At 47.2% G+C, this 14,008-nt stretch overlaps 1 protein-coding gene across 7 annotated transcripts in view; it reads right to left on the bottom strand.

Annotated features, from left to right (window-relative positions):
- Positions 1-14,008, bottom strand: part of EVL (Enah/Vasp-like) — a 140,805-nt gene that overhangs the window by 65,005 nt on the left and 61,792 nt on the right. The window contains exon 1 of one of the 7 annotated variants that reach the window (XM_059183098.1): positions 2,678-2,834. The exons of the other annotated variants lie outside the window; for them this stretch is intronic. Coding sequence (XP_059039081.1) covers positions 2,678-2,688 — 11 coding nt within the window. The 5' untranslated portion in view covers positions 2,689-2,834. Of the gene's footprint in view, positions 1-2,677; positions 2,835-14,008 lie in introns of those variants that run through there. 7 annotated transcript variants of the gene reach the window in all.

The following is a 14,008-nucleotide window of genomic DNA, read 5'->3' as shown; positions in this document are numbered from 1 at the left end:
CCAGCCTCTAGTGCAGTTTGGTGTCTCTGTCTCTGGCTTATGGTTTCTTGACTGCGTCCGCTCCCTACCCTGCCCCCAGTGCAGTTTCAGGACAGGACGGTCTTTCTCGTTCCCGTTTTCCTGGCGCCTGGAGCAGCCCCTGGCTGACGCTGACTGGGATGCTTGCTCGGTGCCTTTTTCTTTCTTTCTTTTTAAGATTTTATTTATTTATTTGACAGAGAAAGAGATCACAAGCAAGAGGAAAGGCAGGCAGAGAGAGAGGAGAAAGCAGGCTCCCCACCGAGCAAAGAGCCTAATGCGGGGCTCGATCCCAGGACCCTGAGATCATGACCTGAGCCAAAGGCAGAGGCTTAACTCACTGAGCTGCCTACCTGCCCCGCTCGGTGCCTTTCTGAAAATCATGCACTATCCTTTGGAGTTCAACTGAGGTCCCACTTTCTCCTCAAAGTCGGTCCCGACAGCCCGAACGTCTCAACTCCTGCTGTTCCTTCCGTCTACACTCATCACTGTGTGTGCCGTGTGGCGCTGGGGACTCGCGGGCTCTCCACTCCCGAGTGCTGTCCCCCTGACCCTGTGCGTCTCTGCATGCCCGAGCAGAGCAGCTCTCAGTGTGGAAGGGCAACACGGAGCCAGCAGCCAACACGGAGCTCAAGGCTATGTTTCCCAGCAAGTTGCTCCTTCTCTGCCTTGGTTTCTTCCTCTGTGCAATGGAAGCAGCCCTCAGGACTGCCGACAGAATGAAAGGCAAGGCTGCCAGTGTGTTCTGGGCAGGCCGGACACTGCCATGGGCTCCGTGCACTCCCGCTCCCAGCCCATGGCCAAGTGCTCGGGGATATGCTGCTTGGCTTCTGGGTGGCCACAGTGGGCACCAGAAGAAGTTTCCATGAACCAAAGGCCCTGTGGATGCCTGCTACAGGCACGCGAGTGAACGGAATCTAGATGTCGTACCCCGTTAGGTCAGCAGCAGGAGGACCAAAAAGCCTGCAGGTTTTCCGGTAGCTCTGCTCGTGGCTACTGACGCTGCCCCGCCGGCTGGGTGTGGGCAGGCTGAGCAGGACCCCAGGCTTTCCGCCTGGCTGGGCCACCACCTCCTTCACCAGACCAGTCTTGCCAGCGCTCTCTGCCTCAGTTTCCTGATCTGTGTACCTCAAAACAGACTCGCTAGGAAGTATCCAGACTTCAAGACCAACATTGCCAATACACGTTTTTTTCCCCTCAAAGAGATCCTGAAGAATACTTTACAAAGATAAAAAACAGTTAATTTAGTTGAAGTGGGGGGTAAGAGGCCCAAAGCACCACTGACCTGGTAGCCCGACTGTGGGTCGGCTCTAAGGGTCCTTCAAGATGGAGACTCTAAGACTCTTACTATTTTCAAAAACCTTAAAAAAACCTGTTTTGCTTCCTCCCCCTTTACTTCGGACTCGTTTTTCTGCAGCGGCAGTGGACAGGGTAGAGTAAACTGCCTGAGCTTTTCACACTGTAATTCACAGCTGAGAACGACTCTGGTCCTCACCCACTCTGGAAGTGCACACGCCTTTGAAATCAAAGTATTTGGTTCTCCACAGCTCCACCCACAAGTCCTTCGGAATTATATGAAAATTACTAAAGTGATAGAAAACCGGCTGCAAAGGAGCAGGAATAAAGCCAACGACAAGGAGACAGCGTTTCCCAGGTCCTGGCGACTCCGGGCCAAGAGGAAAGCACTCCGACAGGCTGGCCGAGGCTGCGATGCCCCCTCACCAAAATACCTGCTTGGAGCAGAAGACGTATGGGCCACGATCCGCTCGCCGCGGGGCCAGCTCTATTAGCTCACTGCCAAACGCTTCCAGAACGCCTGCGACCCTAGGCCAGCGCCTCTGCTTTCCAGAGGCTGGCTTCTTCCTCCTCAAAAGCCGAGTGCTGATACCTTCCTGATCTACCGACACGGCCAACAGAACCAAGTAAGGAAACCAGTGAAGCAGCACTTTGTACAGCGAGGGCGACACAAAGTTAGTACTGAGTTAATCAAGTTGACACCCCAAGTTCCCGGGGGACAGAATTGTCTTATCACCGACCATGTTTCCTGGGGTCACAGGGTGGGGAGAATCACAGCTGAGGTGTTACCCCAACATCAGAGAGAGTGCCCACAAGGAGACACACACAGCGTGGCCTGGCTGTCACCCGCGCACAGCCGGAGTGGTGGGAGTCTGATGGCCGATGGCCTCGGTCACCAGTCTCTCAAGCAGGTCAGGACTCTGCTAGTCAGTTCCTGACGTTTCCTATAAAAAGGAACCTCAGTGATTCCCTCTTTGCCCAGTACTCAGGGAAAACAACCTAAGAGAAGAGCCCAGGACCTCAGAGCCAACCACAACCCCCTAGATGGTTCAGAGCCCGTGTATAATCCAAGGCAGCCGTCTGACTTCTGAGCAGTGCCCTCAACACAGAAGCCATTACAGATCACAGACATAGAGGGGCATGGGCCCATGTAATGACACACCAGCAGATGGAGTGGGGGTGGGCTCTCTGCCTAACTTGCCCTGAGACCCCAGGTAAGTCCCTCGCCCTCTGGTCCCTGATCTCCCCCTTAGTATAACAAGAGGGTCTGGGATGATTTCTATGGTCCCTTCAGCTCTACACGATTGTGAGTCTAGGTTTCCTCTTGACATTCCTCTGTCCCCTTTTTGGTCCCCATACTCACCCCGTGGCCATGGCTGAAAGGCTTAAGCACAGGGAACCCTGAGGAGGTGAGTCCTGTCCACCCACAGGCTATGCCGATCAGAGGACCACAGACCCTCGGAGGGCAGCTACTTGATTTTTAGACTCTACTTAAGACCAAACAGGAAAAGGAAGCTGAACCAGAGACAAAGGGGAAACAAACCCCAGTTACAAACTGAAACCCAGGGAGAAGAGACGAGAGGCTCAGAGCGCAGAGCCCCCACCTCCCGGCGTGGGCGGCTGAGCTACCGCGCCACCCCACGGCACTCCCATGGGCCATGGCCCGGCCTTCAGCCCTGAAGCAAGGCTGCAGCCGCCGGCTGGGGCTGGGAGTGGGACCTGCGGTGGTCCCCACCTGCCCCCTCGCCTGCTCACTGCCGCCTTGCTCGGCCACAGCCGCCTGACAGGCCTGGGCCTAGCTCTTTCCACCTGCTACAGAAAGCGGGGGTGGGGGTGGGGTGGGTCCCTGTGGGCAGCTTCGTGGAGGCTTTTGTGAAAAGCCTCGGAGAGCTCAGAACTGCCCTCCCCGATCCTCCGGAGAAGGCGATGTTTAGGGACCTGCTGAAGGTTTACTGTTGACTCTGGTATCAGTTTTGCTCTTCCAAGCGGAGACGCTTGTCTCTAATGCGGAGAGCTCCGTCCGCAGCTGAGGGCCTGCCAGGACAGGCGCAAGGAGCACTGGAAAGCTGGCTTCGTCACTTGCTCACTGCGTGACCCTGGGGCTTTGGCTTCCTCAGCTGTGGGGGGGCTCGCGGCCCCGACCCTGCCCGCCTCCACCGGGCTGTCGTGGACAAGAGGCCTATTCCCAGTCCCTCATTCAGGCCTGTGCTCAAACCAGGAGACGGAATGCCCAAGAGGACGGCAGTCTTTCAAGTCCTGGGCGGGCTTTCGGAGTCTAGAAAGGAAGACACTGCAATGCTAGTGAATACATGTGTTAAAATGCTATCACTGGTTCAGGGAAAAACAGCTCCACAAAGGAAGGAAGGAACAGCTCTCAGGGACAGCTGACAGCACTCTGGATGTTGAACGTGTCTTGCAAAGACAGGTCCTTCCCTCTGAGCTCTGCTGTAGGGGCAAGACACAAATTTTGACATAACTGTGCTTTTCATTTTCCTTGACTTCAAAACATTTTCTCTTTTTCCACAGGACTTCTTTTATCTATGGGTTATTTAGAAGCATTTTAGTTTCTGTTTCTTAAACACCTGTTACTACTACTTATTTCTAATTTAATTCTATTGTGGACAAAGAACATACTTAGCACAACTTGCTTTGTTTCTCCAGGTAGGCTTTCAATCCTTTCAGATTTATGGAGACTTGTTTAGTGGCCCGGCAGGTAGTCTACACAGTGAATGTACTGTGTGCACAAGGACGTGTGTGCTAAATGTGGGTACAGTGTTCTAAAAGTGTCAGGTCAGGTCTAAGTCCTTACTGGTTTACTGATTTGTTTTGCCTAATGGTTCTGCCAACTGCTGAGAGAAAGGGTTAAAGTCTCTAGCTGGTGAGAGTGGATTTGTCTATTACTCTCTTTAATTCTGCCCATTAAAAAAAAATTTTTTTTAAAATTTGACAGAGAGAGAGAGAAAAAGAGAAATATCACAACTAGGCAGAGAGGCAGGCAGGAGGTGGGGGGGGCAGGCTCCCCGCTGAGCAGAGAGCCCGATGCGGGGCTCGATCCCAGGACCCTGGAATCATGACCTGAGCTAAAGGCAGAGGCTTTAACCCACTGAGTCACCCAGGGGCCCCCTAATTCTGTCCATTTTTACCTCATGTATTTTGGGGCTCTTGCTCGGTACATAAACTTTTATGGTTATTGTATCTTCCTGATGAACTGACCCTCTCATCAGTATGAAATGTCCCTGTTTATCACTGGTATCATTTTTGTCTTTAAATTTACTTTGTCTGGTATTAACGTAGGCATTTGGGTTTACTTATTACCTGGTGTATCTTTCTCCACCCCGTGCTGGTTTTCTGTTGTTTCTGTAACAAATTACTGTGCACTTAGAGCTTGTAACACAAAGTTAGGATCTGAAGTTTTGTGAGATAATAGGGTAAGAAGTCTGACATAGGTCCCAAGGGTCTCACTGAGCTAAAATTAAGGCGTTGGAAGCACCGGCTTTCCTTCGGGAGGCTCTGCAGAATAATTCCTGGCCTTTCAGCCAAGGCCCCCCCCCCCCTTCCTCATGCCCCCTCCTCCACTTGCGAACTGTAGGACAGTGTCACTAGAACTCCTTCTCCCATCCCAAGGTCTCTTCCTGACCACAGCCAGGAAAGGGTCTCTCCCCTGCTGGCTTCTTCTTGTCCTTGTCACATCTGGGTTTTGGGGGGGGGGGAGAAGGGCTTTTATTCTTTCCACCCTTACTGAGGTATAACTGACAAAACTGCATTGATACGTATAATTTATCTTTGAGGTGTGTAACTATGACATGCTTAAGGGTGGTTTTCTTTGTATTTTCCCTGCGAGGGGGATTTCTTGGATATGTAAGTTAAGGTTTTTTAGCAAATTTGGGAAGGTTTTGGTAATTATTTCTTCTAGCATTATTCTTCTGCCCCATTTCCTTTCTCCTCTTCCTCCGGGATTCCAACCACACCCATCATCTTGGTATCATCCCACAAAGTCACCAAGGCTTTTAATTTTTTTCAATATTATTTCCCTGGTTTGCAGAATAGGTGATTTCTACTGACCAGTATCCAAGTCCACTAGCCCTTTTTTTTTAAAAGATTTTATTTATTTATTTGACAGAGAGAAATCACAAGTAGATGAAGAGGCAGGCAGAGAGAGAGAGAGAGGGAAGCAGGCTCCCTGCTGAGCAGAGAGCCCGATGCGGGACTCGATCTCAGGACCCCGAGATCATGACCTGAGCCGAAGGCAGCGGCTTAACCCACTGAGCCACCCAGGCGCCCCCACTAGCCCTTTTTAAATACAATCTCTGATCCACTTTTGATCTCCTGTGGTAAAATTTTAAAATTTCATCTCTAGTACCAGAATTTTTATTTGTTAATTTTTTTTTTTACCATTTCCATTTCTCTGTACATTTGCTTACTTTATCCATCTTCTAAGTCTCTGAACATATGTATAATAGCAACTTGGAAGTACTTGCCGGCAAACTCAAACTTCAGAGTCACTTTAGGGTCTACGGATTGCTTTTCCCCTTAAGTAGGGGCCACACCTTCTGACTCTTTCTATGTCCACTAATTTATGATTGTATATTAAGCACTGTAATGTCATAGTGCGGAGAGTCTGGGTAATACAGTCTTTCTTTAGAGGCACTGAATTTGCCCTGGCAGGCAGGTAAATTACTGGCAGATTCTTTTGGTGAAGTCAAGTGTGTATTCTTTTTTTTTTTTTTTAAAGATTTTATTTATTTATTTGACAGACAGAGAGATCACAAGTAGGCAGAGAGGCAGACAGAGAGAGAGGGGAAGCAGGCTCCCCGCTGAGCAGAGAGCCCGATGTAGGGCTCGATCCCAGTACCCTGGGATCATGACCTGAGCTGAAGGCAGAGGCTTTAACCCACAGAGTCACCCAGGCGCCCTTAATTTTTTTAAATTAATTTTTTAATTAAGGCGCCCTTAATTTTTTAAAGTCTTTTAAAATTGTATTTCCATTTTGAATTTAGACCCAGGGTATGGCCCTTACTCAAGGGCACAGTCCCCACTCTACGGTATGGCTGCTCTGGGAAGTTAACTGGACGCTTGAGGACCTCGGTGCGGTCTCTTCATTCAGGCGACTGGACTCTCCTAGGTTTCCCAGCACTGCATGAACTTGGCATCGCCATTCAGTCCTCAGCCCTACAGCAGGTAACCTGTGCCAGGGCTCACAGACAAGTCTCATTCCACACATGCACAGCCAGCCAGCCCTCAGCCAACAACCCAAAGCGAATCCCCACACAAAACTCTATCCTTGCTCCTACCACAAGGGTTCCTTTTCTCTATTTCTTTGTCCTGCAACACCCAGCTATTTTGGTAGCCTTGAATTCCATTATCTGCCGTCTGAGCTCAACTTTGAGCTTGAGCCCCACCATTCTGTGCCCAAACCAGAAAGAGGCCCCAGGCAGAAAGCCAGAGCCATTGTGGGACTTACCGTGTTTCTTGACTCAAGACTAAGAGCCCTGTGCTACCTATCAATGCCTGAAAACAGCAAGAATTTAATATCTTATGTGAGTTTCAGAATCCGTATATTCAGGTGTTTCATATATTTTGTTCAGTTCATAGTTTTTTTTTTACCCCCCCCTTTTTTTGGTCAGGAGAGTAAGTCCACGATCATTCCTGTGTCATGGTCTGAAGCAGAAGTCAATGATTATTAAACTACCAAAGGGTATTCTCTTTCACTTTCTGAGCATTTCCTGAAGGTGCCAGCCTGCGTGTCAACATCTTCACTGTAAGAAGATGCCTTTCCCTTCCATCCACGGTCCTCCAGGCATGTTTCTACTGACTCTTCTTGGCTTCCGTAGATAGAAAAGAGGTAAGAGTGACCCTTCTGAGGGCATTCTTTTAACCCTGTCATCTAGCTTTAAGAATGCACTTATGTAAATTATGAGGACTAAGAAGTATGGAAAGATTTTCCGCTGGGGTGTTATGAGATACGGATTTTAGCCCATGCTCTATTACTGATATCCCATACATCCTTGGGCATTTATTTCCCCACTCTCAATCCTGGTTTCCTCATCTGTTCAATGAAAGGAATGTCCATATTCATAATTATGAATGCAGGTACAACACCAATTCCTAACTCAATAGTGTCAAGGCAATAGAAAATGTAGGAAAAATAGGACAGGCACTGTTAACATCTGAAGAACCAGTCAGTGAGGGTGTTAAGTGATGTCCTGTTTAAGGCAGCACCTTATAACGTTACTATGACTTGAGCTCGACACTCAGTACATGCTTCAGGATGCAGCAGGTGCTAATGCTGACTGCTTGATGACCACACGAATGAACGAACAGGATGGTCTCACGCGGGATACTAAATGCTAAGGCATCTGGCTCTGCATCTTGAACATAGTAAATGCTCAGTAAGCGTCAACTGTATAGGCTTGGATGGAAAGAGATGTTTCCCATGTATCTAGATCCCAAGAGAGAGAAGAATGGTTGATGACAGATCAGGGAACCACACTATAGGACACTTTACTTAAGAGATCAAATTCAAAGGCTTGTTTTGTGGCTTGGGGGAGTCACTTAACTTCCGTGAATCTTTGTTTTGTTTTTCTGTAAACAGACTGTTCTCTCTTCTACTCTCTTGGTGGGATGTCTGAGTGTAAAATGGTCTTTGACTAAGAAATACAGAAAAAAAATTCTGCTTCCTACTACTAGTTTTTCATGAGAATTTGTGTCAAAAAAAAAGAAAAAAAGAAAAAAAGAAAAAAAGACAGTGTTCTGAGTAGAAGGTCCTCGTGTCCTTGGAGTGGAGGACAAGGGGACAGAGCACAGAACTAGTTACCATCAGTGACACATAATGAAAATCTCCCAGCAATGCTGCGTGACCAAAGGCAGTCACACCTGGCTTTGCCCTTCAAGACCCAATTTACATATCACCTCTTCAATGAAGTGTTTATCGAGCCCCAAGATAGACAACGTTATTCCTTCTGTGGTGTTTCTCCTGCAGTTTGTAATATTATCCATTTAATTGTCACAGATGATTGTTCTTTAGGGAGGGGCTACCACATTTTGTTCATCTTTTATCACCAGTTGCGCTCAGCACAATTCTTGGGATACATACTGTGTGTTCAGAATATTCGTTAGGCTGTTCTGCTGAAAAGACCGGTACTCAGGAAGTATGTGAATTACTATTACTATTGTACAGAGAGGGTACTGACATGGTCTTGTTTTTCAAATGTCAGCATCTGGAAAGGGAATGCTTGAATCTGCTCTGCAATACAGGGTACTCTGCCCCAACTTCCATCGCGACCAAGCTCCTGGCGAAACTCATCTGCAGCATAAACAGACATTACCACCCAAGTCAACTGAATGTTCCAAAGAAATAATGATGAACTCACAGGGGAAAATCAGAACATCTTTGAGAAGTGCAAGCACTATATAAGACTCGGAAGAGAAAGAACAAATGAAGTAACCTGTGATATATAATAAGAAATACATTTTGATCTCTGTTTCTGAACACAGATTAATGTCATTGTGGGTGGCAGCAATATTTTGTGTCCGGGTCTTAGTCTATAAAGGTGACCGAATGATGACAATGCCACCAAAAGGAAAGTTTAATGTGACTCTCAGCTCCCCCGTGAAACAAGAGGCATGGTATTAGGGAAGCACCAGTGTTGTCAGGAGGCAGGAAGGAGCAAGGGGAAAGAACAGGCCACAGCCATTCTGGGGGTTTCTGGGGGAAAGGCAGGGCAGGGTAAGCAGATTAGAATTGCTAGTTTGAATAATTCCCACAGGCCAGAGGGGACAGGGGCTGTCCCTAGTTGTTCAGGGTAGCTTCGGTCAGGGGAAGTCCTGGCCTGGGGACTGTGAGTCAGATGAGGGAGGGGGTGGGGATGTGACTGGGAATGGGTCGGCTCGTACCCGAAATGGGGTCCCCCTAACAGTTTACTGTCTATAGGAATTAGCTAGCTTGGTGAGCCTCTCCCTAGGTAGCAAGGTTCCCCAAAGATGTCGAAACATTAAAAAACATTAAAAAAATATAATTAATGGGGGGAGGCATGGGAAGAGACTGCTTCATGAGTATGAAGCTTCCTCTAGGGGAGGTGAAAATGTTTTGAAACCGGATAGTGGTGATGGTTGCACAACACTGAGAATGTACTCAGTAACACGGAATTGCAGATTAAGATGGTTTTAAAAAATAGTTAAAAAAAAAAACAACTGGGGGAAGCAAAGATCTAATAAAGTTTCTTATTGCCTGAGGTTTAATTGTTTGATAAGCAGTAATAATCAATAGCCATTTTTAAGGAAAGCGTATCTGTAACTCAGGAGGGAAATTCCAGATGCGCCAGTCCTTGTATGCGCGGGTATGAGTCTGCGCGGAACGGAGGGAGGGGAGAGAAAACCGAAGACTGAGGAGGCCATGGACACCGAGAGCCTTAAATCAATGACAACAAAAAATAAGTATAAGTGGGGCGCCCGGGTGGCTCATTTAAGTGTCTGCCTTCGGCTCAGGTCACTATCCCAGGGTCCCAGGATTGAGCCCCGCATGGGGCTCTCTGCTCAGTGGGGAGCCCGCTTCTCCCTCTCCCTGCCACTCCCCCTGCTGCTCTCCCAGCTTGTGCGCTCTCTGTACCTCTGCCAAATAAATAAATAAAATCTTAAAAAAAAAAAGAAGAAGTGTGAACAGAGGTCACAGTAAGTTAGGAGTAGCAAGCAGGAGAATGAAAATAGAATGTATGATTTTGAATTTGTATTTTTAGAAAATTTAATATATGTACCCAGAAGGTGGGGCAGGAGAAAAAAAAAGGAGAAAAAGCATTAAAAAACACATAGAGAGAAAATATAGAATAAGATAGCAGAAGCAAGTGCTATTACTCTCATCTCTCACTTTTTTCCGCTTGAGTACCCTCTAGAAATATTTAGGAAAATTATGTATCCTGTTGCATGTTTTTTTGGTGGCATCTGTAATTTTTCCTGAGATGGTTGCAAGGTATTTAACATTTAGAAACATTATACGTAGTATATGTGCATTAAGTATGTTGAATTTACGAATACAACTTAACATGTGAGCTTAAGCTCTTTTATTTTTTAAAAGTTTTTATTTATTTATTTGAGAGAGAGAGAGAGAGCATGAGCAGGGGGAGGGACAGAGGGAGAAGCAGCTCCCTGCTGAGCAGGGACCCAGACATGAAGCTCGATCCAGGATCCTGGATCTGTGACCTGAGCTGAAGGCAGATGCTGAGCTGACTGAGCCACCCAGGTGCCCCAGCTCTTTTTTTTTTTTTTTTTTTTTTTTAAAGATTTTATTTATTTTAGAGAGAGAAAGTGTGCGTACAAGCTGGGGAGAGGCAGAAGGGCAGAGGGAGAGGGAGAGAGAGAGAATTTCAAGCAGACTGTGCTGAGTGCAGGGATCAGGACCTGAGCTGAAAACAACAGTCAATACCCAATACCCAACTGACTGAGCCACCCCGGAACCACTAAAGAGTTTATTTATTTTTTTTTTAGATTTTTTATATTTATTTGACAGAGAGAAATCACAAATAGATGGAGAGGCAGGCAGAGAGACGGGGAAGCAGGCTTCCTGCTGAGCAGAGAGCCCGATGCGGGACTCGACCCCAGGACCCTGAGATCATGACCTGAGCTGAAGGCAGCGGCTTAACCCACTGAGCCACCCAGGCGCCCTAAAGAGTTTATTTTTAAATAATCTCTACACCCGGTGCTGGGCTCGAACTGACAGTCCCAAGATCAAGAGTTGCTCACTCTTCCAACTGAGCCAGCCAGCCATCCCTAAGCATTTCAGTGGATGAAGGTCTGCCAGCAAACTGAATGGGCAGAGCCTGTTTACTCAGTCAAACTGTTCAGCCACATCAAGTCTACTTGCTATAAAAAAATTTTCGACTAATTTTCCAACTCACACGTGCTTATATACCTCAGAGTGAGAGCACAACATCTCTGAAGTCTTTAATTTTAAACAGACAACCAGAGAGATGAGGTGTGGTGCTTGGCCATGAGTCGGGGGCCTTGCTGAAATGGAGGCTTCCCTCTTCAACATTCTCCACAGCCGCTACCCCTGCTCTCCAGAAACTCTCCTTCAGGGCCAATGCAGCCTCACACGAGTCCTCTGTTTGGTCTGCTGACTGCTGGGAGAGCCCAAGGCACTGAATCTTCCTAAGACTTGGAAAGGCAGGGACACCTGGGTAGCTCAGTGGGTAAAGCCTCTGCCTTCGGCTCAGGTCATGATCCCAGGGTCCTGGGATGGAGCCCCGCATCGGGATTCCCTGCTCAGTGGGGAGTCTGCTTCTCCCTCTCTCTCTGCCTGCCTCTCTGCCTACTTGTGATCTCTCTGTCAAATAAAAGAAGTAAGATTAAAAAAAAAAAAAAAGATTTGGAAAGGCAGGTGGTGTGTCCTTCTGCTCGGGTGAGAACAGAAGAATCCTGAAAGGTGGCAGGAGAAAGGGGAGGCAGCACGTCACAGGCAAGCTGCCAGACAGCTCCGTGTCGGGATGGAGGACGTGTGGAAGCCACAACTCTGGGAATGGATTTCCTCACACAGTCCTTGCCCGGGTAGTCTCAGGAACACACGTGGCCTGGTCTGTAGGCAGCTGCACTCATGTGATAGCAGGGACCTACCACAAATGGGTTAAAGATCACTGGTTGAGAGACAGGGATTTTTGGCTTTGATAAAAAACAATGACCAGAGTCAAGCAGTTTACACAAGACAGTTAAAACAACAGGATAATTCAATAATGCAACTTCAAAAATGGAAAAGTTATAAGGCAAATATAAATAAAACAACACCATGTTAGCAATTCTGATATTGGACAAACAGAATTTAAGGAGAAAGACATGATCAAGGATCTAGAGGAATATTAATTAGTAGGAAAAATAATCATGACCATGTATGTATGTATTATAGATGCAACTCTGTAAAGTAACTGAAAAATTTGGGGGATAAAGAGTTAAATAAACAATCCTAGTGAAGACAAAAATACATGATTTCTTGGATATTTTTAAAAATAGAGAGATACAAAGTAAAAAAAAAAAAAAGTGGGAGCCATTAGCTACCCACTCAGCCCTTATTTTAAAGTTTATTTGTTTAAAGTTAGAAAACTCAAACTACAAAAGATGCAGAAGGTAACTTAAGGCCCCTTCCCTCCCCCCTGGTCCTCTCTCCCCAAACACAACCCTTGTTGAGCCCAGGAAAATGGAGTGCGGACTCCAGTTCTCAGTCCCCCAGCCCACTGCTGCTTTTGTTACATCTCTGTGTCCCCTCGAGGAGGATGTGCTACAGTCAGTCCTGCTTTGGACAGAGGGACCTGAACAATGTAACACCTCAAACAGTGATGCATGAAGTCCAGGCAAAGGAAGCAGCCAGCCATTATGTGATACGAGCAGAGCAGGCGAGTCTCTAAAGAGAAGCAGATCTGGGTGCCGGGTGGCTCAGTGGGTTAAGCTGCTGCCTTCGGCTTGGGTCATGATCTCAGGGTCCTGGGGTCGAGTCCCTCATTGGGCTCTCTACTCAGCAAGGAGCCTGCTTCCCCCCTCTCTCTCTGCCTGCCTCTCTGTCTACTTGTGATTTCTCTCTGTCAAATAAATAAATAAAATCTTAAAAAAAAAAAAAAAAAGAGAGAGAAGCAGATCTGAGGTTGTCTAGGACTGGGGGAAAGGGCTGAGGGGAACCTGGGGAGTGACTGCCAATGCGTATAGTGCTCGCTTTTAGGGTAACCAAAATGTTCTAAAATACACTGTGATGATGGTGGCAAGACTGGATATACTAACACTGTGGAATTGTACACTTGAACTGGGCGGAATTCCACGGTTTGTGAATTGTATCTCAATAAAGTCATTATTAAAAAATGCTCCAGGGGTGCCTGGGTGGCTCAGAGGGTTAAGCCTCTGCCTTCGGCTTAGGTCATGATCTCAGGGTCCTGGGATGGAGCCCTGCATTGGGTCCCTGCTCAGGAGGGAGCCTGCTTCCCTTCCTCTCTCTCTGCTTGTCTCTCTGCCTACTTGTGATCGCTCTCTGTCAAATAAATGAATAAAATCTAAAAAAAAAAAAAAAAAAAAAAAAAAAAAAAAAAAAGAAGCTCCAGAGGCACCTTGGGTGGCTCAGTCGGTTAAGCATCTGACTCCTGGTTTCGGCTCAGGTCATGATCTCAGGGTCACGAGACTGAGCCCCGCATCAGGCTCTGCTCTCAGCGTGGAGTCTGCTTCAGATTCTCTCCTGCTCCCTCTGCCCCTCTCTGTGCCCCTGCATGTGCTCTCTTTCAGATACATAATTTTTTTTTTAAATGTTCCAAATGCAGATGGAAAATGCTTTCAAATGAATTATGAACTAACAGGGGGACTTTAGGATTGTTGGAGAATCATCCCACCATTTAGTCTCCCATCGGAAACAGTGCTCAGTAGAAAGGACCTCATCCAGGGTGACGGTTCTAAATTATTTCAGCTTTCCAGAAAGTGAAGAGAAAATACAATGAAGCAAGGGTACTTCTGACTACAGAGGCCTCCCCAGAACACAGCAGGTGTAATGCCCGTGCTCAGGCTTCTGGGCGAGTCTAAGAACTCGATCTGACAACTACTCATTTCTCAAGCCATACACTGAGTACTTTAATGCTTCCAAACCTCCTGCCTCCTCTCAATGGTTTCTAATGGTTTTACTGAGCATTTGAAGAAAACAGGACACTCAGTTAGATTTAGCTGATGACAAATAAAATCAATC

Source organism: Mustela lutreola, chromosome 7 (genome assembly GCF_030435805.1).
Source record: "Mustela lutreola isolate mMusLut2 chromosome 7, mMusLut2.pri, whole genome shotgun sequence".
Classification (NCBI taxonomy): domain Eukaryota; kingdom Metazoa; phylum Chordata; class Mammalia; order Carnivora; family Mustelidae; genus Mustela; species Mustela lutreola.
The sequence above is the reverse complement of the archived record's forward strand: the minus strand, read 5'-3'. Positions and strand labels throughout refer to the sequence as shown.